Source organism: Megascapheus bottae, unplaced genomic scaffold (assembly GCF_031878675.1).
Source record: "Megascapheus bottae isolate mThoBot1 unplaced genomic scaffold, mThoBot2.hap1 HAP1_SCAFFOLD_208, whole genome shotgun sequence".
NCBI lineage: Eukaryota > Metazoa > Chordata > Mammalia > Rodentia > Geomyidae > Megascapheus > Megascapheus bottae.
The window spans coordinates 149,757-177,201 of NW_028327395.1; the positions used below are offsets into that span (position 1 = coordinate 149,757).

At 40.1% G+C, this 27,445-nt stretch overlaps 1 protein-coding gene across 1 annotated transcript in view; it reads left to right on the top strand.

Annotated features, from left to right (window-relative positions):
- LOC150039894 (piezo-type mechanosensitive ion channel component 2-like) overlaps window positions 1–27,445 on the top strand; it is a 172,189-nt gene that overhangs the window by 124,021 nt on the left and 20,723 nt on the right. Inside the window, 5 exon segments of the mRNA XM_090327524.1 lie at window positions 3,622–3,728; window positions 9,204–9,318; window positions 13,408–13,467; window positions 17,519–17,685; window positions 18,195–18,361. Of these exon segments, the coding sequence (XP_090183650.1) occupies window positions 3,622–3,728; window positions 9,204–9,318; window positions 13,408–13,467; window positions 17,519–17,685; window positions 18,195–18,361 (616 nt within the window).

Genomic DNA, 27,445 nt, shown 5'->3' on the forward strand with positions numbered 1-27,445 from the left:
AAAATGGCTATAAAACTGCACCACACAGCCAGCATGTGGCACAGCCTCACAACCACCTGCCACTCAGAATTGATCAATTCACAACAAAAAACAGAAAATCATAACCAGATAGCCACATAGAATATAGTGAATTTCCTTTCTGATTGTAAAAATGAACTATGAACTACAAAGTTCACTGGGTATATTCGTTCTGCTTAGCATAGAAATCGGCACTGTTGGCCAGGGCTTTGTAATGGAATGACCCAAATTAATGTAAACCCTCCTTAACTATATTAGAATATTGAATAATCATTATTTTAAAAATTATTTGCCATGTCTTCAGTCTTTTTTATCATATGCCACATCTCTGTAATTGTGGCTAGCTAGTCTCATCAGACAAGGAATGTCACCAAAGCGCATGACCTCATGCAGCGGTGGGAAAGACCCTATTAGTAGAAAATCAAATCAGTGCTAATCTTTCCCTTACCTAATTTTGGTATCACCTAGATCTGGTTTGGACCTCTCTTCTCCCAGTAGTCATTTTCCACAATCAGCAAGTAGGATAATGAAAAAAATATTTGAAATATGGCTTAGTATATCTAGATAGAATAAAATTTAATCTTCAATATTGAATTTTAACATTATGATGAAAAGTGAGTTCTAAAGAGTTTTATTTAATTTTCTGCCCAGGTCAAAAGACTAACAAGTTGAAAACAAGTGTAATTTTTCCATTTACTGTTTATTGGCACAATAGTCAGCTACCATTATGGTAACAGACTGAGAGAACTGCCTGTTCCTGTCAAGTCACAAGTAAACTGTGCTTACTTTTCTATTTTTAAAATACCTCTGCTAGTTAGTGAGACCTATCCATTTCAAAACCATGTCCTATTGAACGCTTGTCTTTTCAGCTGAGGTAAATCACTTTGGTTGTCCCTCCTTTTTGCATCTAAACATTGTATTTTCAAAGAAATTGGATATGGTCTTTGGTAATCACCTTACAAGTTGATAATAGTTTAAAGAATTTCCTGTGAAGGTTATTAATGTTAGATTTTATGACTCATTTCACCCTCATTATATCAAATTCATGAAGACTGGTATTAAAACTAAATGTGCCTTGTTACAGTACTTGATGGTGCAATAATGCAGAAATGTGTGTAATTCATGGTTTGGAATCATTCTGAGCTGTGCTGTTAAATTTTCTCTGCAAACTACATTTTCTTTTACAAGCTTGAGAAGAACACAAGAAAGAAAAACATATTCTACTTTTTATGGTCTTTAATGGGTTCCAGAACTCACCTTTAGATCTGGAAGAATTTTTTTAAAGCCCTTATTCTGATCTGTTGAATGGCAGGGTTGGGCTTTCAAACTAAGGACTATTATGGTTGCAATATTAATATAAGTCTGTCAGTGGTGTTACCATGTTGCCATGGTCAGTAGTGAAGATTTTAGCATGGTTTGCAGGTACCTAAGCCTCTAGTTCCATACCTTTGTACACACATGGGATTGCATTATTGCTATTCAATGATACCTTCCATACCCATATCAATTCTGTACTACTTAAATTAATGACAAGCCTTGTTTTATCGTTAATCATGTGAAATAAAGGGCAAAGTTTCTCAGGATGCAAGTGGTGAGATTTAAAAATTAATGCCCCACTAAAGGAGTCAGTGATGACATTTCCATCCATGCAATACACGTGTGTGTGTGTGTGTGTGTGTGTGTGTGTGTGTGTGTGTGTGTGTGTGTGCCTGGGTGAGCAGCTGGCCCTCCATATGAACTAACAAACCTGGAGGAGCTTTCCATTTACTACCAGCAGATGTAACATGAGAAAGCATTCTCTTTATTTTTAAGCTTTGTTATAATGATATTTTATAAAAGTCATGAGACCTTTAAAAGAACATTTCCTTTTTGTCTTAGTGTGCTAATAGCACTTGGTTGTATGACAAATTGTTTATATTTTTAATGGTAAAAGCCAGTGCTTGAGGTGAAAATCACTTGAGCTCATGGATATGCATAAAGGCTACAGAAGAAGGTATGATTGAATACACTTAGCTATGGATTGATTTCGATGTCTATAATGAGGGTAAAAAGTTCCATCCTAGGATAATCTGTGTTTCTCCTGAATGACCATATGACAGTAGTCCATGTCACTCTCCTGTGAGTCTCTTGGCTTACATGAAGGCATTACTTTCATGGTCTTCTTCTATGTCAAATGTAATGCTACAACTTTGATTTGTTCTTGCTTATTCTTACCTTATGTTATATTGCATTTATTTCCTCAGGCCTGGACCCAGTACTCTGGGCCTGGTTTGTTCTTCAGAATCACAATAACAAATTACAGTGTTTCTGTTCAAGGATATAAGGCCCAATTCATTCACTCTGTATCTTCATGAAATGGAGGCTTCTGAGTCATCTGAAATCATGGGCAAAATCATTGGACTTTTGACCATGTGTAGTGACAGCCAAGCAACTAATTTTAAACAAGCCAAGGTTTTCCATTACCTTATGAGACGTAAGGCCAAAAGATTACTTCAACTATCACATTTTCTCACCTAAAAGATGGATGCCTCAGCTTTGGAAACCCAAATATGATTTGAAAATATGAATGTTTTCCTGTAGTGGTGGTACAGTTCTTGTAGCATAAGAAATGTACATACTGGGAATCCTTTCTCTAGTAAACATAATCCCTAGCAAACTGATTGTGATTGGGGTTTTTGAATCTTTAAATCTCTGGACAATCCCCACTCTCTCTGCTCCCAACTCGACACAGGCACCATTTTCTTGTAGGGAAAGCATGAGGCTAGGCAGAGACAGTGCACACTGTGCTTTAAAGCTTACGGTCAGTAGAATTCTTTCTTGAATTCCCTTAGGCTCCAGGGTATGGCTTGTTGACCAGGATCCTTACAGAGCTAATTCTCTGTGGACCATTTCTGCCATCCCTGTTGGTCCCCTAGCTATAGGTAGAGCAGCTGACACGGTGGTAGTATTTCTGTTGTTGTCATTGTTTCCATTTTCATTTTAAATGTTACCTAGTCATTTTCTCCTCGTGGTGGTGTTGTCGTTGATGTTGTTGTTGTTTTAACTCTCTCAAGCGTCTTGTCATATATGTTGTCTTACATGTGATGTGGAGAAGCCAGGTCTACAAAATGTAAAGTGAAGTAGAAGGTTGGTGGCACTGATCTGGGTCCTGAGTCAACCCAGTTGGCTTACCTATAACAGATGTCTGGTCTTCCATTCACTCTGGCCTGGTCTAAATGATCCAAATCATGGAATTATGAAATAATCATTATCAATTAGTTTCCCATCTCGGTAACAAAACTGGTTGTTGCTCAGTTCAGTAGATTCAGCCAGGTAAAACTTCCAACCAAGGGGGGAAAAAACCCAGAGTGGATAATTCCATTCTTCTTATTTGGCCCAAACAAAGCCACATACTCTATGTACTCAGTCAGATCCATACCAGGCAGCCCTAACCTGGACAGGCTCTTGTCATCTCCTGTACCTTCCTCCCATCTAATGTCTCTTACTGTGGTCCTTGTTTTGTTTTGGGTGACCATTTGCACATCTTGAAGGGGCATTTCATTAATAAGCCCCCATTGTCTCCTGTCCCTTCCAAGAAATAAGTAAATATTTTGTTTCACATAGTGGTCAGGAGTGGAGATTATTATTTGTTTGAGACGGATAGTGAAGAAGAAGAAGAGGAAGAATTAAAGAAGGAAGATGAGGAGCCTCCAAGGAAGTCAGCGTTCCAGGTAATGGTGGGGTCGGGGAAGTGATGACCTTGGATAGCTGGAACTCCTTTAATGGTTACATCTGATGTATGTACAAGTCCCGCCTCTCGGATGATGCAGATTGACATCTGAGATTGTTGATTTCTAATTAAACTGCAGCATTTGCAAGTGTTCAGGCAAGTCTTCATTCCCTGTCATCAAAACATGTTCCTACACAGTAAAATATGTTCCCCAGGTGCCCTTTGTTTTGTTGTTGTTGCAAGAGTAGGTGAAGAGATATCCTTGGCCTTGCTTTTAATTCTTTGAATGGACTTCCCAATTCAATATGGGAAGGAGCTGATTATGAAATTCAGTTTCACTTATAGTGCTGAAGATTTGAGAATGTATTGAGGCAATATTTCAGTGCACTTCTGAGCTTTGCAGCAGAACTCAGCTCTTGTTGATCAGCTAAACAGAGTTACGGAGCCTTAGTCCTTGCTTACTGAAGACCAGGCTCCTCAACAGAGATCACGTGGGAGATGAAAACTTGTGATATATTCCTCTTTCCAGTGGGCCACGCACCAGAACAGTTCATTCCCATTTCTTAAGAGTACGGGACACCTAGAATCCAATTCACCAAGCCACGGGGTGGTTAAAATCAATATCAGCTTGCTGGCCGGGCCTTTGTAAATAGACAGCTTGCACCCATATGCCTTCCCCACGACGATGGAGAACTAGATGCTTCCTGGAAACTCCTTGACCCAACACCGCCTCCCTGGCTCTACTCTTCCCTGTGTGTTTCTTGGTGTATGTTTCATGTTTGTGTGCATGTATGCAGCTGCCCTGCCAAATACTACTGACCCAACATGTTTATTTTTCTTGTATTGAGTTTTGTTGTAAGCGCTTCTCAGCAAACAGCAAAGAAAAGAATCTGGATCATCTTCATTCTGTATGGATCACATACCATGACTGACTTCATTTCTTATTCCTAATTGACAAGTGGAACACATTTTATTCTAGTTTCTAGGGCTGGCACATTTGGATATCATCGCTCTTAATTATTAGAGACAAACTCATAAGACAGCATATATTAAATTGTTAGTGTTTGGGGTTTTGTTTTCTACTAATTACTCTTGCTTTGTCCTTCTTTGTAGAGAGCTATTGGGAAGTTTGCCTCAGCCATTTTAGCCTTGCCAAAGTCTGTCATAAAACTTCCCAAAACTATTCTTCAATATTTAATCAGAGCTGCAAAGGTATTTCTTGTTTTACTGACATGTAGTGTGTAATTCTCTGCTCTGTAGAACTTTAGAAAAACATCCCGGGATCTGCATTTTCTCTGTTCTATAGATCATGCAGTGAAGGAATTCTAAGATTGTGAAATATTAGGAAAGCTTTCCAAAAAGACTTCATAGAAGCCAGATTTCTTATTGGACCTCAAAGACTACTGAAAAAATAGAAAGAAAAAATGCAGATCCAAATCTACTTTCTCTTCTCATAGTTTCGCGTAAGTTACAACTCATTTTTAAAGGGTCACCTCTGATTGCATGCATCAATTCTCATAAGTAAAACATAATAATTTTTCTCAGAAAGCTGGTTAAAAAAAAACATGAGTAACCTAATAAAAGACTCCTTTGGTTCCAACTCCTTCCTGGCTTCTGATTGCTCTCCATCTTCCCTAATTGGCACTGACTGTCCAGGTCTTGAGTTCAGTATTTCTTGACTGTAGATTGCTCAGCTAGGAACAGTCTCAATAGCCCTAATATCCATGCACCTTGGAATAAAGTGTTAAAAAAAACTGTTGATTCATCTGATTGATGCACAATAGAAGTTATTCAGCTTCCTGAACTAGTCACTTAATTATTGAAAATAAAAAAATAACATATATAACTCTGCTTCTAATTTTATCAGATACTTATCCTCTGAAAACTCCAAGAGTTTCTTCTAAAAACTTTCAATCTTTATGCTCCTGTGTGTTAAGCAAGAGATGAGAGACACAGACCAGTGCACCTCGCATCTTGAAATGGCTGATCTGATTCAGGAGTGGCCACATCCAGCCCTTCCAGATTTAAACCCCAGAGATGGGCCACAATTGAAAAGTCATTGCTTTGGTTCCTGTGGGCCTCCTTTTCCCTCCTGAAACCACTTCTAGGATTCTCTAAGCCACAGTTTAAAATGAGAAGATTCCGCATAACTATCCCCTTTCTTAGTACTAAGACAATCATCTAAAGAATGATGATTTTGATAAAGAAGGTGCTGATCACATTTGTATTAAAAGACAAACTAGGAAATATCACCAATTTCTGTAAAGACTAAAGTTTTAAAGAATAAATGTAAAGACTAAAGTTTTAAAGAATAAATGTAAAGACTAAAGTTTTAAAGAATAAATGTAAAGACTAAAGTTTTAAAGAATAAATGTATTTTTGCTTCATCATTTTTCAGTGAAAATGAATACTTCCCCCCCAAGAAAATGGATAAGATTTAAGATGAAATCATTTAGGATAAAAATTTAAACTAGAAGCCAGACACTGTGCCTCATGTCTGTAATCTTAGCTACTCAGGAGGCTGAGATCTGAGGATCAAGGTTCAAAGCCAGCCTGGGCACAAAAGGACCTGAGACTCATCTCCAATTAACCTCCAAGTGGGGCAGGCTCAAGTGTAGGGTGGTAGCCTTGAGCTGAAGAGCTCAGGGGCAGTGCCCAGGCCGAGTGCAAGCCCTATGACCCACCAAAAAATAATTTAAATTAGAGCCAAGAGTGTGACCTAGCAGTAGAGCGCTAGCCTAGCATGGGTTTGATTCTTTGAAACTATAACACAGAAAAGGTTGGAAGTGGTCCTGTGGTTCAAGTGGTAGAGTGCTTGCCTTGAGAATGCTCTAGGACAGTGCCTAGGCCCTGAGTTCATGCCCCAGGACTGGCAAAAAATTAAACTGAAATCAGGGGCACACATAGTAGTTGCTTTCACATATTCATGAATCTTGAAGCTCTCAGGTAGCGTTGTGAGAACCTGGCTCCCCCTGGCACCATCTGACTCCCCGTAAAACCTCCTGATGTCCTTCATCCCCACTCTAGCTCTCCAGATGAACTTGTCAGGTTGGGTAAGACCTAGACTTGCCAGGTAATAAATAGGAAGTTCAGTAAATGTCACTCAACTAAAGATTGGAACCCTTCCCTGCCTCTGTTTATCAGTCTTTGAAAATAGTCAGACAACAGCAAAACCTAACCTTCAAAAGCTCCTGGAACTGTAACATAGTTGCTTTTCAAATTGCTAACCTGAAGAAAGGTTTCCTAGAAATAAGGTATTAACTGCTCCCTCTAGATCACTTCTTCTGCATTCTCTAAATCTAAATATTCACCTCAGGGAGACCATATCGGAAGGTTTCAGGCCCTCAGAAATCAAATGTCAAGATGTTAACCGGACTTTCCCTGTAACTCTATCCTTAAACCATCCTCCCTGGAATTCCCCTCTCCCTCACAGTTACTGGCTCTTCTTCAGAGCAAAAGATTTCCTCCAACTTGTGTGTCTAATGTGTTCACAAATCCTAATTACGTTCTTGTTTTCTATTTCGAGGATTTGAAAACATTACAATGGCCTTGGTTTAAAGGAAATATCACCAGATGTTCTTAAGCCTGCAATTTTTTGATAGCCAGGCTGTTTTATTTAAAAAAAAAACCATTTAGGAAAATTATCTGCTGATGAACTTACATACAAGACAAAGGGTCCAGAAAGTAAAACCGTGACAAAAGGGGAAACAACAGAAAATAACAATAAACTTCCAAATAGAATAATAAAAAAAAAACTCTTGTTTCAATTCTTGAGGAGGTAAAGGGGAACTACAAACCTGGTAGTACAAAAAAGTGAACTAATTCAGCAGTGACACTAGAAACTATGTTGGAAATGAAATCTACAGTTTGTAGGGGAAGGGGAAAGAGGGAAAAACTGGGAGAGAATGAGGGAGGGGAAGCAACTGTTCAAAAAGAAATGGACTCATTACCCCACTTACGTAACTGTAAGCCCTCTGCTCATCCCTTTACAATAATTTTTTTAAATGACATGTAGAAACAAACTTTTTCAGTTTTTATTTCTAAAAATAAGAGTTGTAATAATGATCTAAAGAGTTAGTCAATAATGTAACAGAAATGAGTTTTCAGTTTAACCAAAGTTACTTCATTCTGAAACTGCTCTGGATTAAAAAAAAAACTTATTTTCCTATCTATCTCCTAGAAATATACGCTTCTAAAGAGATAAGTAAAACCTGCAAATGTTTTATGTATAATCATTCACATCCTTTCAACACAACTGTTACTGTGCTGAAACAAGTTTGCGTTTTAAAAGTCTTAAACCTGAGAGATATCCTTGATAGAATTCCCAACTAACATGTTCAGTAAACTTCTGCCATAACTTCCTTTCTATATTCCTTCACATCACAGTTTATCTTTTCATTTCCATACATTTTTCACATGAAGTAGAATAATTTTTTGCTTCCTGGCTTGATTATCCAGAAATACTATTTGGGTAATTTGAGTAGCCTTCCCATACAATTTAGATTTCTACTAGTGAGAAATTTCTAATTCCCTTATGACCTCTTTACTTCTGTCTATGGAAAAAGTTCAGTCTGTCTTCTACTGATATCACAGTGCCAGTTGTTGGCTTTCCTGTGTTTTTCAAAGGTTTCAACCATGTTACTAGCATAGGGCAAAATGATAGTGTCTAAGTCATAAGAACCTGAGAATATTTCTTCAATCTCATCATTATAATGGAAAAGCCAGCTTCCCTGAGACCCAGGTGTTTGAAATGCATGTGGCATGAGTGCTTGGCTTGTTTGTGTGTCCTGTTTTCTTTTGTTTCTTCTGCATGCCTTGGTGGGTGGGCTGTACAGAACACCCTCTTTCCTGACTACTTGTCCTGAGATATTGATGCAACTGTCTTCTGCTCTTGATTGCAACCCAAGCACCACAGTTTTCTTTCCATACTGTCCTGGAATAACTAACTAATGGCAATGCCACAATATTTCTCCTCCCAAGAGACTAATCAATCCACAAAACTCATTTTCAACTTGCTGGTAATAGCTATTACTCACCAAGGAGAGTATCGAATGTGAAAACCTTTATTCTCAAAGTAAAGAAGATGTTGGTTTTTGAATGGAAAAACTAATAAGCTGAGTGAGACATTCTGTTTATTTCATGTTGTGTAGTGCAAAGAGAATATCCATAATTGAGCAAAATAAGTGGCAAGGTATCTGGGAGACCTGACGGTTTGTATATACTAAGTTTATGTCAGGATCATTTGTGACACCAAACAAAATACATTCCCATGGTATCTGTTTTCATGTATATCTCATGATTAAAAAAATAATAACATAACAGCCACGATCAGCTCAACATATACAGGTGGGAGAGGGATGTTTAGTTTACACTGGGAGAAAAAGTAGTATTTCTTAAAGCTAGAAAGTATGGTGTAGGTCTTCTTTCATTTCAGATTAGTAGAAGGTCAGAACATAATTGAAATTTCTTCTCTCAGTTTGTTTATCAAGCCTGGATCACAGATCCTAAAACAGCACTGCGGCAGAGGCGGAAAGAGAAAAAGAAGTCTGAAAGAGAAGAACTAAAGCGGAGGCTTAAAGGATCTGGGGAGGGTGAGTGCTGAACAGGGCGTGGTTTACAACTAGTATGTCCATTCCTGTGGCCTCAAGGAGAGGGAAAGCACACAAAGAAGAGTCTCATGGCCTGTTCTTTGAGCTCTATAGGGGATGGACAGAGAGCTTTATTGTCCTTAATTTCTCATAGCTGACCATTAATTTGTGAAATCCTTACTACTCAGGAGCTGAGATCTAAGAATCTAAGAATCATGTCTCAAAGCCAGCCTAAGCAGGCTTTGAATTAAACACACATAGATACACAGAGACAGATGGGGGGGGGAGGGAGGGAGAGGAAGGGAGAGAGGGGAAGGGAGAGAGGGGGAGGGAGGGAGGGAGGGAGAGAGAGAGAGAGAGAGAGAGAGAGAGAGAGAGAGAGAGAGAGAGAGAGGAGAGAGAGAGAGAGAGAGAGAGAGAGAGAGAGAGAGAGAGAGAGAGAGAGAGAGAGAGAAAGAAATAGACCTGTGTCTCTAGTGTCTCTAGCTTTGAACAAAAAAGCTCAGGGACTACCCAGGTCCTGAGTTCAAGCCCCGGGACCAAAACAAAAACAACAAAATGAAAAACAATAAAATGGGGAGAAAAGATCAAAATTAACCTGAAGAAACTAGAAAGATAAACTTTTTAGATGACATTAAATTATCAAAAAGAGATACAAGACAATGCCTGACGATTAAGTTAAGGAGTGCTTTTTTGTGAATAGTCAACAAAAAAGACAAAACTTAGTCATTTCCATTCAAAACAGCAAGTAAACAGGTACTACTTGCCTATAATCCTAGCTACTCAGCTGAGATCTGAGGATCTTGGTTTGAAACCAGTAGGACAGAAAAGTCCATGAGAAAAAAAAGTCCATGAAACTCACTAACAAAAATCATCTCCACTTAACTATCAAAAATCCAGAAGGTGTGGCTCAAGTGGCAGAGCACCAGCCTTGAGTTGAAAAATCTAGACGATAGCACCCAGGTTCTGAGTAAGTCCAGTATCAGCATATGTGTTTCTGTGTCTGTGTATGTGTGCATATACACATATACACATGCGCACTTGAGCTGCCATAGCCTCCCAAGATGGGACTCAGTAAAAGCAGAGCCTTAAAATAAGTGTTCCTCTCTAAGAATACTAACATCCCAAATCTGGCTTGCTTCAGACACTCTGAATGTTAGAAATAATAATACATTTGCTGGGGCCGGGAGTTTGGCCTAGTGGTTAAAGTGCTTGCCTAGCATGCACGAAGACCCGGGTTCGATTGCTTGGTACCACATACATAGAAAAAGCTGGAAGTGGTGCTGAGGCTCAAGTGGTAGAGTTCTAGCCTTGGAAAGTCCAAGGACAGTGCTCAAGCCCTGAGCTTAAGCCCAGGACTGGCAAAAAAAAAATACATTTGCTTTAAGATGAAATAAAAATAGCCATTAAAAGCTATCTGACCAGGGCCGGGAGTTTGGCCTAGTGGTAGAGTGCTTGTCTAGCATGCACAAAGACCCGGGTTCGATTCGTCGGTGCCACATACATAGAAAAAAAGCCAGAAATGGTGCTGAGGCTCAAGTGGAAGAGCTCTAACCTTGAGAAAATCCAAGGACAGTGCTCAGGCCCTGAGCTCAAGCCCAGGACTGGCAAAAAAAAATAAAAAGCTATCTGACCAAAAAGATTAGTCTTCAGGATATGTTAAGAATGCCTACAATCAACAGATGTTGATTTTATTAACCCAGTAAAGGAATACATACAAAATAATTCACAGACCTGTAAACAAAGGTGTTACAAAGGTGATCAGCTTCAATAGTAATACAAGAAACAAACGAAACGTCACGTAGTGACTTTCAGTGTTGTTTATGTTGTTTTGAACATTGTTGCTTACCTACTGGATTTGCAAGAGCCTGAGCATTTCATGTGTCACGGTTCGGGAGTTGATGATATGTGCTCACACGTGGAGAAGTGTTAGGAAGGAGTTTATATGGAAGAACCTAGTGAGCATTATGGAGAATGAATCAGTCCCATTCTCAGATATGTGCCTTGACTTCAGCAAAATTTGTATCTGTGAATCACATATTTAAGACTATCCATTGGGAAAAATCATATCTATCAAATATTATTTGTTAAAAACAGCAATTTGGAAATGTTCTTCATGTGTCTCTAGAAAGAAGAAAAATGTGTATATTGTGTTACCAATGAATTACAGAACACTGTTCAGTAGTTTCTTGACATATTTTTAAGTGAAAAATATCACTCTGGAAATGGCATTTACCTAATGCAATGATTCATGAAACAAACAAACAAAAAAAACCACAGACCATACTTTGCACTTTCATGGGTGCAGAAAACAGTGTCTAAATGCAAGAGAAATATCACAAAGAATTCTGCACTTGTTTTATGGATAACATAACCCTTGTGAGTGAGGGAGCCTTAGCCTCATCTCCTCTAGCTTTATGCTTTACAAAGGGAGTGTGATCATTCATTCCTTATGCAATTAAAAAGTAGTGAAAGAGAAAAGGTGAAAAGTAAAAATTTCTTCAACCCCAAACCCTTCTTTCTTTTAACCTTTCTTCTCCCTGATATCATCTGGCAGCATTCATTTTAAGGTACTTCATTTGTTTGAAAAGATAAAGTTGATGCACACTTGAAAGTAGTACACAAGTGGTAATAAAGCAGGGCACAATCCGCCCCAACCCATGCCTTGGGGCCCGGCCTCTATGCCCACAAATCCTCACTTCCCCACATGCATATACTTTCTTTATTAGTTTTTCAAAAATGAGTTGATACTGCACAAATTACTGAATTTTCACGAACAATACATCAAAACAATGTTCTGACTGTGAAACTATGTCATTTTAATAGTTCAAAAGGCTCCATAATATATACATGAATAATTATTTCCATTATTTCAAAAAGATTGTATCTAGACAATCTTTTTTTGTGAACAAAAAGATTATGTCTAGTTTTTTTATCCACATTGAACGAGTGAGAGTAGATATCCTTTGTTTTGTGTATATGTGTGTATGTAGCGCACATACATGTTCATGTATGTGCATGCATGTGTGTTAAAAGTATAGCAAAAGTTAAGAACATACACTTCTAACAGAGCACGTTCTCAAACGTGGGAAGTCTACGTATATCCCTACATGTGTTAGGTCAAGAAAAATGCATTTCCTGTACCTCTGTATTCCAAAGACATCACTGCTTTTTAAAAATGTTTGAAAATGGAGTTTTGAGCGAAAAGCCCCAGTTCAGAATTTCCAGTCAAAGTGGACTGGACCATCTATTCCTGTCTCTACACTCGGATTACAGAGAGGAGTTTGATGGTTTACAGAAAAAGAAGGTTGGGGTGGGGAGTTTGGCCTAGTGGTAGAGTGCTTGCCGAGCATGCACAAAGACCCGGGTTCAATTCCTCTGTACCACATACATAGAAAAAAGCCGGAAGTGGTGCTGAGGCTCAAGTGGTAGAGCTCTAGCCTTGAGAAAGTCCAAGGACAGTGCTCAGTTCCTGAGCTCAAGCCCAGGACTGGCAAAAAAAAAAAGAAAAGAAAAAGAAAAAGGAAGGCTAAGGAAGCCAAGTGACACTGAAATTGCCCCTGGGGTATTTGTATGCATGTTAGGGAAGATGGGGCCAGACATGTGATTAAATGATCCTGGCCAAAGGTGTGCTCAGGTTAATGGTTGGTTTGTTTCCCAGGATGTTGGGTAGTGTCCGGTCACAATAAGAAGGCTTCAGTTGTCTGAGAGACAGCTTCTGCTATTGTCCCAAGATGTTTACGAATTGTTGGTGTCCTTCCTGAAATCTCAAGGTGATGACCAGAGGAGAGAATTACTAAGAGAAAAATATTAAAAATGGCAGAGAGGGGCAGAGAAGCTTACCAAGATTAACAATAACAGTAGTACCAGCATTGTACTGGTGTAAAAGGAATCAATTTCATCTTCTTTATTAAAGAATTTATTAACATTGATTTTTACATCATATTTCAAATGGCATGTTTAACAAACAAGTGCTCAAGAAGGGAATCTCTATAAACAATCACTGGCACATAGTTTTTTAGAACATAATCAAAATTAGGCTAAGGGTTTGTATATCATAGCGATTTCATCTTTGTTGAACTCACTTGACAGGCCCAGTGGAATGGGAAGATCGTGAAGATGAACCAGTCAAGAAGAAATCTGATGGACCAGGTAAGAAAGTAAAGGCAAAGATAAAGAAATTTGAAGCTGATTCTTGGCCAGATGGCAGAGAATGGAAGGCTGCCCTACCTGGAGTAAATCCCCGAGTTTCTGGACTGAAGCAAAATAATCAGCGAGCTCCAGCAACTCATCTCTCTTAAGACTGAGCAGTGATTCTGAGAGCAGAGCTGACCTCTGCACCACTGAGTAAAAATGCTGTCTGTTTATAAAACTTTTCCTGTAAGTACTTATAAAAGGCGTTTCAGAAACAAGTGCTATGCCTCACAGAAAGCAGTAGAATTAAGACACACACACACACACACACACACACACACACACACACACACACTGGCTATTAACTTTTCTGTTTCCTTTTCTTTGCATAATCTTTTTAAGTTTGCTTTTCTCATTGATCACAATAACCATATCTATTTATGTGGCACAGTGTGATATTTAGATACATATTTATAAAAGTGTGATGACGATATCAGAGTAATTAACACATCTATAACCTGACAAATTAATCATTTCTTTATGTTAGTAGCATTCACTATTCTCTCTTCTAGCTAACATATACTATAAATGATAGAGTAAATGCAGAAAGAAGAAAGTGAATGTCTGATGAATAGGACTAGGGAGAATCTAAATGCCCCAGAAGCTTCAGAGCAACCCATTCCTTTTGAGAGGAGAACCAAAACCTCGTAAGAGTGACTTGCTCCGGATCCTAAGAAATAGAGATGGGTAGAAGCCTGTTGTGCTCAGCTTTGGTGCAGTCACAACACCACTCTGGTAGTTCTCTGCCAGGGAGGATGGTTTCTCCATGCAGGATGGAAAGAATAAACGCAAAAACAAAATCTGGGCTGGGAGTGTGGCCTATGGGTAGAATGTTTGCCTAGCATGCATGAAGCCCTGGGTTTCATACACAGAAAAATCCAAAAGTGGTGCTGTGGCTCAAGTGGTAGAGCACTAGCCTTGAGCTGAAGAACTCAGGGATAGCACCCAGGGCTCAGAGGTCAAGTTCCACAATTGACCAAACACACACACACACACACACACACACACACACACACACACACACACACACACACAGAAAACAAAAAAAAATCTATGAATGAATATGCTGAGTAGGGCAGAAAACATGTAAATCTCTCCATCTTGAGCTTCAAAACGACTGCACACAGTACTTAACAGACAGGATTGTCCCAAGATTGTCTCCTACTCCTCAGGCAAATACTAAGCTTCCAAAGCCTCCATTTTCTAATTCAGGCACCCTTACTTCCATTACTCCCAGGCTGCATTACCACATAATTGAATGTGCATGTTTGCAGAGCTAGGCATCATATTAGTGACATAAAGCTTTATACAACTTTTTCCAGCATTTCAAATTGCAATCTTCTTTGACAGGCACTTTTCCAAGTTCTATTGCCATAGTAACTTGTTTAACTCCTTTAAAATTGACCGGGTATCAATGACTCATGCTGGTAATCCTAGCTACTCAGGAGGCTGAGACCTGAGAATCACAGTTCAAAGTGAGCCTGGGAACAAAAGTCTATGAGACTCTTATCTCCAATTAACCACCAGAAAACTTGAAGTGGCATTGTGGCTCATAGTATAGAGTGCTAACCTTGAACCAAAGAGCTCAGGGATGCACCCAGGCCCAGAGTTCAAGTCCCACAACTGACAAAACTAAATAAAACAACAACAACAACAAAAACTCTTACCCACATTTAATGAAGAAGGAACTGAGACATAAAGAAACGTGCTTTCTTTTTGTGGTTTTACTGGGATTTGAACTTGGGGCTAATCACTTGGCAGCATGTGCTCTACCACTTGAATCACTACACAGCACAGAAAAATGCAGCTGAGGTTTGTATTCTAGCAGTTTGCAGCTGAGGTTTGTATTCTAGCAGTTTGAATCCAGAATCTGAGTTCTTCATCACTACCTCTGCTGCTCTGGGACTCAAAAGTTATTTTTTTTTATTGCCAGTCCTGGTCTTGAGCTCAGGGCCTGAACACTGTCCTTGGACTTTCTCAAAGCTAGAGCACTATCACTTGAACCTCAGCACCACTTCCAGCTTTTTTTTCCCCTATGTATGTGGTACTAAGGAACGTGGGTATTTATGCATGCTGGGCAAGCACTCTACCACTAGGCCAAACTCCAGGCCCCAGTTAATTTTTTTTAAAGTCCTCTCCTTCCCATTTCTAATTCTTGTTGCTACCTCAGCTCTTGAGTCTGCTTTAACATCACCTCTAGCAAAGCAAAACTGTAATGTCATCATTGTGTTTATTTTTGCTACTTCTGGTAAAATGGGGACATTTGTCTTGTAGTACACACTGTAAATTATTGTTGAACAAGTGATGAAAAAGGGAATAAAGTGATCAAATGTTTTATGGCCAATAACAAATACCACTTGAAAGAAGTAATTATACATAGTAGAAAAATCTAAGTTCTCAAAACTTAAGAAGCTGCTAAAGCAAACTGGTGAATTTAACCCTAATTTACATTCCCTTTTGTGTCTACGTGAAGCATCTGTAGGCCCAACTACACTTGGGTTGTCACCACTTGCATTGGCCAAGGTCATTTTAAGGCAGCAGGGGTGGGGAGAGAAATTTAAGCATTCTTGGCTTCTTCCTCAGAATTGTTCTTCTGTGGCATCTGCTAGGACCTCATTTCCCTTCTTTGCCTAACAAAGGAAACTCTCTTCCAGCTTCCTAAAATGCAGCTCCTGGAAGACCCTCCCTCATTTTGATTCCATATTTAAAGCATGCGACATACTATTTCCATACCCTATGTATACTGAAGTGATTGCTACAGTCCAACAAGTAACTCTAACCATCACCCCAGACTCAACTTTTTTTTTTCAATTGTCAGTCATGAGGCTTGTACTCTGGGCCTGGGCGCTGTCCCTGAGCTCTTCAGCTCAAGGCTATCGCCCTACCCTGGAGACACAGCCCCACTTCCAATTTTCTAGTGGTTAATTGGAGATAAGAGTCTCAGGGACTTTAGTGCTCAGGGCCAGCTTTGAACTAGCATCCTCTGATCTCAGCCTCCTGAGTAGCTAGGATTACAGGCGTGAGCCACTGTGCACAGCTTGAGTTAACTTTTCGTGTGAGCACATACAGTCTACTCATTAGTAACTTTGCAGCACTTTTTTTTATTACTAATTACGGATGCATATGTACCACACGGCCAATCTGCGTAAGTACAGGTGTGTACTCTTTGAGCTACTTGATTCCTTTCCCATTTCCGCCTTTCCCAGGATTCAATTCTACCCCGTGAGCTTGACTAGCTTAGGTTCCATATGTGAATGAGATCATTCAGCATTTATTTATCAGCATTCAACTTATTTCATTTAAGGTCCTTCATGTTCATCCATGTGGTTGTAAGTGACAAGATTTCCTTCCTTCTTAAAAAATTAATACTTGAAAGAATAAGGTCCCTATAGCTGTGGAAACATCTCAGACTTTCCTCAGAAGTCAAGAGCTCATATATAAATTTCTTAGCATGCTGGGGGTGGCTTATTTGCTTTGTCAATACTTGGGGAATATGTACTCTGAACAGTGCAACCATGTGACAGCTCCTTATTCCCCAGTCACAGCCACAGAATAGGATGAAAACCCACCTGTAGCAGGACTCCCAAAGCTTTGATTGGTGGGAGAAATCAATCCCAGGTGCAGAATTTTGTGGCGAGCCCAACTTGGGTGAAGCTAGAGCATTCAACAACAACAGCAACCCTATAATATATATATATATATATGTATATACCTATATATACATAGCCTTTTGTCAATGTAATGAACTCTTCATGAAAAAAGGAGGATGGCCTGGGATGTGGCCTAGTGGTAGAGTGCTTACCTAGCATGCACAAAGCCCTGGGTTCAATTCCTTAGTACATGCACAGAAAAAGCCAGAAGTGATGCTGTGACTCAAATGGTAGAGTGCTAGCCTTGAGAAAGCCCAAGGACAGTGCCCAGATCCTGAGATCAAGTCCCAAGACTGGAAAAAAATAATGTACAGCCCTGCATGACACCAAAATCACTTGTGGTACTGTGTTTCTCCTAGATAACATCATCAAGAGGATATTTAATATTCTGAAGTTCACCTGGGTCCTGTTCCTGGCAACTGTGGATAGTTTCACCACCTGGCTTAACTCCATTTCAAGGGAGCACATTGACATATCAACTGTGCTGAGGATTGAGAGGTGTATGCTGACCAGAGAGATTAAGAAGGTAATACTGTGGCCATGATTATTTGAGCTTGTTGCCAAACATTTCAACTCCTTTCTTCTTGGTTTTGGAATAGTTGTATAGACATAATGAGCTACAAAACTTGCCTACAGGTCATGAGCACCTTCTACACATAGATTATTCATTCTCCCTTCTCCCCTCCTCAGAGTTCACAGATATATAGACTTTGCTGTAGCCTATAAAGAACTTCAATTAATCTTTGGAAAAATTCAGATGAGTATAGCAACAATAAAGTATACCATAGTCATGAACAGCTTATAAATTCTATTCAGAAATAGTAGCCTGCTTCTGGAAAAGCACTATGACCGAGACATCATCACCCATGTACCAAAGGCTTCCTCTTTAAAATTATCTAGTGATACTGAGTGGCATTAATGCTCATCTTCCCTAACAGGGTGTATTTAGGCCAGCTATGTGTAAGTACTGAGCATTGCTGATCTGGTATAGAGTGGTCCCCAGGAATGATGGTGACACCCCCCCTTTCTCCACAGGGCAATGTGCCAACCCGGGAAAGCATCCACATGTACTACCAGAACCACATCATGAACCTCTCCAGAGAGTCAGGACTGGACACCATTGACGAGCACCCGGGAGCCACCTCGGAGGCACAGGCAGCCCGCAGAATGGATAGCTTAGATTCCCATGACAGTATCTCCAGGTACTGCACTTCCCAAAATGTGGGTTTTCTTGGCCCCAGGTAAATGCAGTCAGTGGCATCACACCTGAGATGAGGATGGGTGAAAAATGAAAGTCAAAAAGGTGCCTCGTGCCCCTGGCCCTACAGGTGATGTATTCCCACACTGCAGTGTTGAAAGAACCTCGTTCCCTAGACCCTCTAATGAAAAGCAGGCGGTGATGTTGAGTACAATTCACAGGCTCAGTGGTGAGATTTCCAAGCTTGAAGTAAAGCACAGTAGCCCCTTCCCAACCTCTAAATTACTCTTGGGTCAGGCCTCCAAAACATTTGCTTCATCAAGAATCTACCCTGCTCCTTTCTGCCTTCTACTGCTTTCCTTAAATGTTTCTGCTGACAATGGTTCCAAAAAAAGCTTTCGTTCTGTTAGCTTGTTTCTATTTTCTCTGGACTTTGCAGCAGACCTACGCACTGACCTCCATGCAGCTGGACTCCATGCGGATAGAGGCAGGCTCTGCTGCAGCACTCAAGCTGTACCTTAGCATCTTACCAGATGCTATGTGCTTCTCTAGCCAGATATTTCAAAGACAAGAGGGAGTTACCGAGCAGTTACAGAGCAATGCCTTTGAAGGAAAAATGGGTATGACCTAGGATGCTTAGCTGACTGAAACAATTGCACGTCGTAGTCTTCTGCTAGCTCAGAATGTTATCCCTGAGGATATCTGTATGTTTACTTTTGTTTTCATAAATTTTGTTGTACATCACCTATTCCAGGCCAGTTCCTGGGCTCAATTCTAGCCAAACACAAATAGATAAGGGACTAACCCACTAGATACATGATGTGAGCCTGGGAAAATCTGAGACACTTCCATTGTCTCCTCTAGTACGTGCTGAGATGAGAAAGTGCACACTGGAACTATCATCACGAGTTATATCTCAGGGCTAAGGAAGATGCTAAAGGCTAGGGTGACATTTCTCCATTTCCAGATGAAATGGGGAAAGGGGGATTGAGACCATTCAGTCAAAACCAAAACCCCAAATAGAAACTGGAAATCAAAATCGAAATGTCTGGGAGAAGTGGTTTAAAAATAATTGTTCCTTTTACCCTGAAGGACTTGTTTTTGAACTAGTACTCAATTGCAATATTTTAGCTTCTCTGATTCAGCTTGTTATTTTTTCTACTCCACAATTATCTATGGATGCAAATAGATTTATATTTTTTAGCATGGAAAGATAATTGTTATAGATATATCTGTTGCTGTTATATGTACACATTTTTGTCTGGGCTACAAACTCAAGTTTTAAAATAGTATATATTCCAATTTGTATTCTTTATTGTTATTATAAAGATGATATTCAGTGGGGTTACAGTTACATAAGTCAGGTAACAAGTATCTTTTGGGAGGGTAGGATATGGGGCTTGAACTCAGTGCTTGGACACTGTCCCTGAATTCTTTTCCTCAAGGCTAGCACTCTATGACTTTTTAAATTTTTTACTTTAGGCTGGAAATGTGGCCTAGTGGTAGAATGCTTGCCTAGCAGGCCATTAAGTCCTGAATTTGAGTCCTCAGTACCACATAAACAGAAAAAGCCAGAAGTGGTGCTGTGGCTCAAGTAGTAGAGTCCTAACCTTGAACAAAAGAAGCTTAGGGACAGTGCCCAGGCCCTGACTTCAAGATCCAGGTCTGGAAAAAAAAGTTACTCTTTATTGTTATTATAAATGTGATGTTCAAAGAGATGGCAGTTATATGAGTCAAGTAATGAGTACATTTCCTTTGTGCAGTGTCTTATTTCACCTTGCTCTCTCCCAGTCCCTTCTTCCTATCTCTACCCACAAATTGTATAGTTCACCTTCATCAGCATCCAGCGAACTCCACTGCTGCACTTTCGCCCCTTTTCCTTTGAGTTCTCTACCCCCTCATCCTCCAGAAAATATACACATGAATACACCATACACAAATGAGTACATTTCTGTTTGGACAATGTCACTCTTTCCCTCACTCTCTCTCGCTCTCTCTCCTAGTTTTTCCCTCCTGTCCCCCATCCACAAGTTGTCTAGTTCATTTTCAACTAATGTCTAGTGAGTATCATTGCTTTATTTGTTCACCTTTGTCCGTCTATTTCTGTGCCCCCCCCGGCCCCGCTTACCCTCCCAGAGACAGAGAAACAAACAAACAAACAAGACAAGTAAAAGAAAGCAAAAGGAACAGGGGCTGAGAATTTAGCCTAGTGGTGGAGTGCTTGCCTAGCATGCACGAAGACCCGGATTCGAGTCCTTGGTACCACATACATAGGAAAAAAAAAACTGGAAGTGGTGCTGAAGCTCAAGAGGTAGAGCTCTAGCACTGTCCAAGGACAGTGCTCAGGCACAGAGCTCAAGCCCAGGACTGCCAAAAAAAATAAAAAAAGGAACAACAAGGGAAAAACCTCTTGTTTCCATTCCTGGAGGCCCAGCAGTCTTCTTAAATTTATTTTTTAGTAACATGTCTCTATATCTATAAATCAATGTACTTCAATGAAATCTCTGTTCTCTCCTTAATTTGCTTTAATGCCAAAACTTAAGATTCATTTAACTCACATTCTGTCTAAACTCTCATGTATTACATTTTATCTCACCAAGCAATCAGTGCTAAGGATGTAGCTCTTGCATGCTAAGTATGTATGAGGCCCTGGGATTGGACCCTAGCATTGTAGTCAGAACAGAACAACAATCAGAGTGAACATGAGCAGGTGAACACACATACACGCACAGGTATAGTGTTCAGGATGGTAGAGCAATGAACATTCTGATTGTGTTGAGTACTAACTACAAGGTCCATATTCATCCACTTTAGAGCCTGTTTATAAACAAAAACCTCTCATAAATAAAGGCACACATCTTCTGAGAAATGTTCCATCACCTACCCACTCATCCATCTACCCACCCACCTTTTACTCACTTACCAGTCCATCCCTCCATCTGTCTGTCTAATCTCATGTCCATTTACTCACCCCATCCATCCATTTGCTTCATATTTAAAAATGCGTACTGCCCTCAGTTTTTTTGTTTTTTGTTTTGTTTTGTTTTTTTTGCCAGTCGTGGGCTTGAGCTCAGGGCCTAAGCACTGTCCTTGGATTTTCTCAAGGTTAGAGCTCTTCCACTTGAGCCTCAGCACCATTTCTGGCTTTTTTTCTATGTATGTGGCACCGAGGAATTGAACCCGGGTCTTCGTGCATGCTAGGCAAGCACTCTACCACTAGGCCAAACTCCCGGCCCAAAGACATTCTTTTTTTTTTTTATTTTTTTTTTGGCCAGTCCTGGGCTTGAGCTCAGGACCTGAGCACTGTCCTTGGACTTTCTCAAGACTAGAGCTCTACCACTTGAGCCTCAGCACCACTTCTGGCTTTTTTCTATGTATGTGGTACCAAGGAATCGAACCCGGGTCTTCATGCATGCTAGGCAAGCGCTTTAACCACTAGGCCAAACTCCCGGCCCTGCCCTCAGTTTTTGAGCAAGGCTTTTCTGTGTATGTCTAGGGTGGACAGAATCTAACCCAAACAATAGCTTTTCAGGTGCCAAATTTAAAAGGTTCGGGTAGCTCTGCCTTATTTATGCAAAAATAAAATCATATTCAGTTCAAATTATTTCCTTCTACACAATGAAGGATCTTATTCTATATATGCATACTATGTTATTCCATTGTTATCTTTCCTTCAAGAAAGTATGTTGTCTCTAATGTGATTTATAATGTTTTCTTAAATGTCTGTTTTTAACATTTTTGTCTTGTTTTATAATAAAGGGATTGTTTTTGTCCCTAAGATATCTAAATGGAAAGGAAAATTAATGGAATAGTTTTTTTTCATGAGTTAGTACATTGATGGTAATGGTAGCATTAACCCCTTGTTAAAGAGGCAAGACACATATCATTGTGAAATTGTGTAATATTTTTGTAAAAAAAAAATAAGGATTTCTTCAGCTTTCTGAAAACCCTACCTGGACTTGCTTGAACAAATAGTTTGATACGCATATATACAGAGAGAGAACAAAGAAAACTGAAATAGTTCACAAAGAAAACCTGCATGATTCGTATACTAGTGGTTCTTAACTCTAAAATTTATACCTTGTCTAAGGAGATTAACTGAATACACATCAAAAGTGAGGAGGAAAAAAAAGGGGTAAACTGGTAAAAATAAAGTCATGAGATTGATTTTTAATTAGGTACTATACTCATGATCAAAACCTATGAGTTAGCCACACACTGGTAGCTCAAGCCTATAATCCAAGCCTTTCAGGAGACTGAGATATGATGATCATGATTCAAAGCCAACCCTGGCAGAAAGTTTATGAGGCTCTTATCTCCAATTAACTATGAAAAAGCCAGAAATGAGGCTATAATTCATATGGTACATCACCAGCTTTGAGTAAAAAGCTAAGAGGCAACAAGTCCTGAGTTCAAGCCTCAGTACAGCATATGAGAGAGAGAGAGAGAGAGAGAGAGAGAGAGAGAGAGAGAGAGAGAGAGAGAGAGAGAGAGAGAGCGCGAGAGAGAGAGAGAGAGAACAAACTTGTGAGTTTGGAGATATTGGAAATTATTGGTTGCTTTGAGTTAAACACTGTCAAAATATCTCCCAAATTATAAAGTAGAAAGTCAACAAATATGCTAGGAAACTGTAACCATTAAAAATTGGTCTGGTCTGTAATGTATTTTGATTTTAAACTCACAAAAGAGGAGATACAAGAAGTCCATTTTGTTGGGAGCTAGGTGAGTTTTTGTGCTGACTGAGCCTCATTTTCAATTTATACTTTAGAACTTCCAAATTTTCCAGCAGAAATTGGTCAATGCTAAGGTCTCCATGAAGTTATAATGCTAGAAAATAGCAGTGTCTTCCCCAGGAGAGATTCTTCCAGTGGAAGCTGGCTCGGATCTTTCATTCCTGGGACAGGTCTAGTGACCTGTCACTAACCTGGCTTTGCTAGGATTCCTTTATTATTTTCTTTTAGTACTCTGACTTTTTATATTGGTTGATATCTTGGTATATGTCAAACCAGTATCTTTTCTGTGTACATTGTTTGGCTTAACCAAATATCATTCAGAAAACGGTGGGAAAAGTCAGTTTTGTGGCATTATTCCAGAGCATTCTGGTGAATTTTTTCAAAAGAAAAGTGAAATTCATTCAAATTGTATGCAAAATTAATTTTCTTGTTTATGCAATTGGGTTGATAAATGTTCTCGGTGAACTTAGTGTTACCCTTTCCAGAGAAATCTCATTTTTTTTGGTCAAAAACAAAAGAACAACTCCATTGCAATCTTATAATGATAGAAAACCTACCTTTTGAGAGAATGACTGAAACATATAATTATTCTGTTTCCCTGGCCCACCCAGAAAGTGTCATTTGAAAATTTATTATCGCCAATGTATTTTTTTTTAATTCCAGCCTTCTTCTATTTTGTTAGCCTGCTAAACAGGTCCTCGCGGCTGCGTGGTCAGGTTTGGTGGTGGTGTTGATTGTGTTGTGCGTTATTTGCTTGGCAGTGTATAGGTTGGTTGATTATATGTGAGCTGATGGACCAGTGGTCTTTTAACTCTGTGTTTCTATAACTGTTTGCGATGCTAGCTGCTACACCGAAGCCACCATGCTGTTCTCAAGGCAGTCTACCCTTGATGACTTAGATGGACAAGACCCCGTTCCTAAAACAAGCGAGCGTGCTCGGCCTAACCTCCGTAAAATGCTCAGCATGGACTTGTCTTCCTCTTCAGCTGACAGTGGCAGTTTAGCATCAAGGTGCTTAACTCGTTCGTGCATGCTTTGTTCTGAAATCTGGTTCCCTTCCCCCTTGATGTCTTTGCAGAGATAAGTTTTATCATGTATGTTGAGTTTCTTTCTTAGCTTGCCTTGGAAGCATGTGCACGACTAACAAAAACAGAACTGTAGCCCCTTCTGAGGCTGACTGTCCCCCAGTGTCCATGACACTAACCCCACTTCAGTTTTGTCTATCAGGGCATTCTTTAAAATTCTGACTGTAAATACTCATGTGTAAGCATGCTACCTATACTTGATTTACAGGTTCTATTGGCAGCCTTCATATGGCGAAACCTCAGGAATTATAGAAACTTTTTCTTAGGATTTAACCCAAGGAGACATACTCTACAAAAGAACACACCCTGAAAAGCTGTCGTGCATAGCCATTTTTAGTTGATTCCGAATAAATCTGCCAATGTCTTATGTGTGTAGCTAACCTAAAAGTCATACCCAGGCAAATAAGTCACACCTATAATCCCAACTAACCCAAGAGGCAAAGATGAGATGGTTCACAATCGGAGGCCAACCCTAGCTAAAAAGGTCATGAGCGAGCCTCCATCTCAACCATTAAACTGGTCCTTGGTGGTATGTGCCTGTCATCCTAGCTAGATGGGATGTACAGACAGGAAGATGTGGTCCAGGGCAGCCTGAGCACGCCTTGAGGCCTATCCAGAAAACTGAAACAAAAAGCCTGAGGACATGGCTTAACAAGGCTGGATGACTGCCCATCAACTAGAAGCCCCAAGATCAAACTCCAGCACCACACACCACACACAAAAAAGAGCCAGAATGTTTTACCACTGCCTTTTTAAGAGAATATTATTTCGAATGTATCTCCATTGTAGGCTGCCACTTGTTTTGTTTGCAATGAAGACTTTGTAAATATTTATTAATATGAATCAATTGTACAAAGAGGCTTCGTTGTGATATTTAAACATGCATGTAAGATACTTTCATCAAAATCATCCCAACCACGTTGCTGGTTTTTTTTAGCCCACCCCTCTCATTTTTAACAGTTTATGATGAACTTCATCATTTAATATTCATCCACATATAATAGCTTATGTTTTTATTGAATCCTGTCCCCTGCAAAGGTAACTACTTAGAAATGAATTATCTGTAAACAAAGCCAAGACATTTAAAAAAAATATTTTAGGGGTAGGTGCCAATGGTTCAGCCTGTAATCCTAGCTTCTCAGGAGGCTGAGATCTGAGGATCAAAACCCACCCAAGCATGAAAGATTATGAGACTCATCTCCAATTAACTACCAAAGGAGCCAGAAGTGGAACTCTAGCTCAAGTGGTAGAGCTCTAGCACTGATTTAAAAAAAAAAAGTGCTCAGTGCCAGGTCCGGAATTCAAACTTCAGGACACACACATACATACACACACACACACACACACACACACACACACACACACACACACACACACACGTGTATAGATAGATAGATAGATAATATATGTGTTATATATATATATATTAGTGTGTTTAAGGATACCAGCTAGATTGTGCTTATCCTGACATGAAAATAACCCAGTCTAAAAGAAATGTAACTCTGATAGCTCATGGTGACAAATTTGATGATGCTTACTTTGGTTTCTGGCAGCTGTGGGGATGACTACAACACTGCATGCTGCAGGATGTAGGCTGGGGGTTTGGTTGGAGCTTGCTGACTTCTGAAGGAGCCCATAGCCTTCAGGCTCTCATGTGATACCCCCCCCAACCTTAGGAACTCTGCTTACCTTGACTCCCAAACATTAGGAAGTCAGAACTTGGGTAGGGTTGCTCCTATAATCTGAAAATCCATGGGGTAGTGAGACAATGTCTCTGCTTGTTAGAGAGCTATATCTAGAGGAGGTAGGTATCTAGTGAATCTCTTGTTAGGCCTTGCATTCCCGGAGCTGTCTACATGATGTGCATTCTTAAGACCAAAGCTCTGAGCAAGTTTAAGGGTTCGACCTGGTTCTTCTGTCACAAGATGCCATGTGGGCTCTTCCCTGCTCATTCATACTCATTGGCATGAGTACATACCAATAAAAATAGATTTTATCTGTACATTTGAAGATCTCCATGTTTCTAGGGCCTACTTGCTCATGTATTTCATGTAGACACGAGTGCATACTTCAGAATCTAACAAATTATATACACCCTCCACCAGGCTCCAAATAATCCTGTCCTCTTCGGAGGTGGGGAGAAGTCCTCAGGCTTCCTCCACCTCCAACGAAAGGACACAGCAACATAGGCATGTCAGGAATGGCCTCGCATGGCTTCTCTGTTTTCTGTTCCAACCTTTCCTGCATGCAGATAGGGAAAGCTGGACAAAAAGGGTGGAAAGGAAAGGGAGGAGACAGGGGAAAGTATACCGTGGCCACAGCGTGTAGAGAAATTCTGAAAGAGAGACCAATAAGTAATAGTACACAGATGCCTTTAGGAGCCTGGAAGAGAAAGGACAACATCCCAGAGTATAGCGGGCCATGAGAGGGAAGCCATACTGAGAAGGTAAAGATTTCCAGAAAAATGACTGCAGCTCATGGGAGCTGTTGGTCAGTAATCACTGGGTCAGCTCAGCTGGCGATCACTCCTCTCATCCCAGTCGATCTGAGTGGGTCCTTTACGTAGGACTGAGAGTAGAACATATCTTAATTTAAAAAAAAAATGTGGGGCCGGGAGTTTGGCCTAGTGGTTAAAGTGCTTGCCTAGCATGCATGAAGACCCGGGTTCGATTCCTCGGTACCACATACATAGAAAAAAGCCGGAAGTGGTGTTGAGGCTCAAGTGGTAGAGCTCTAGCCTTGAGAAAGTCCAAGGACAGTGCTCAGGCCCTGAGCTCAAGCCCAGGACTGGCAAAAAAAAAATGTGTGGCACTAGCATGGCTTGTTCTTTGCATCTCCACTCCTCTCTTCTTCAGAGACATCTGCTGATGGGTAGGCTATGCTGACTAGATGATGATGATTTAGAAATAAACCCCAAAGCTCATGGCTGTGAACTTTGTTTGAAAAAAAAATATATATATAGAGAGAGAGAGATAAGCCTCTGTACATAGATGAAATTTGCATCTTGAGAGAAATGTGACTTGCTTCGGTTTTGAACGGGGTCCGTGCTCACTGTCCACTTCTATATCAGAAAGGCTGCTGTGTGTGCTGTTTCTGCAGACCAGGAATTAGTCTGATGGAACAAAGCAGATGGAATGCATTTTTGAAAATGGGGTATTTCTTTTCCTCTCTTGCTTGATGTTTTCTCTTGGGAGTTCTGAGGCATGTCTTGAGAGTTCAGGCTAGTCGTGGGGAGTATGCACGCTAAGATGAGTGCTCTGTGCCCATCCT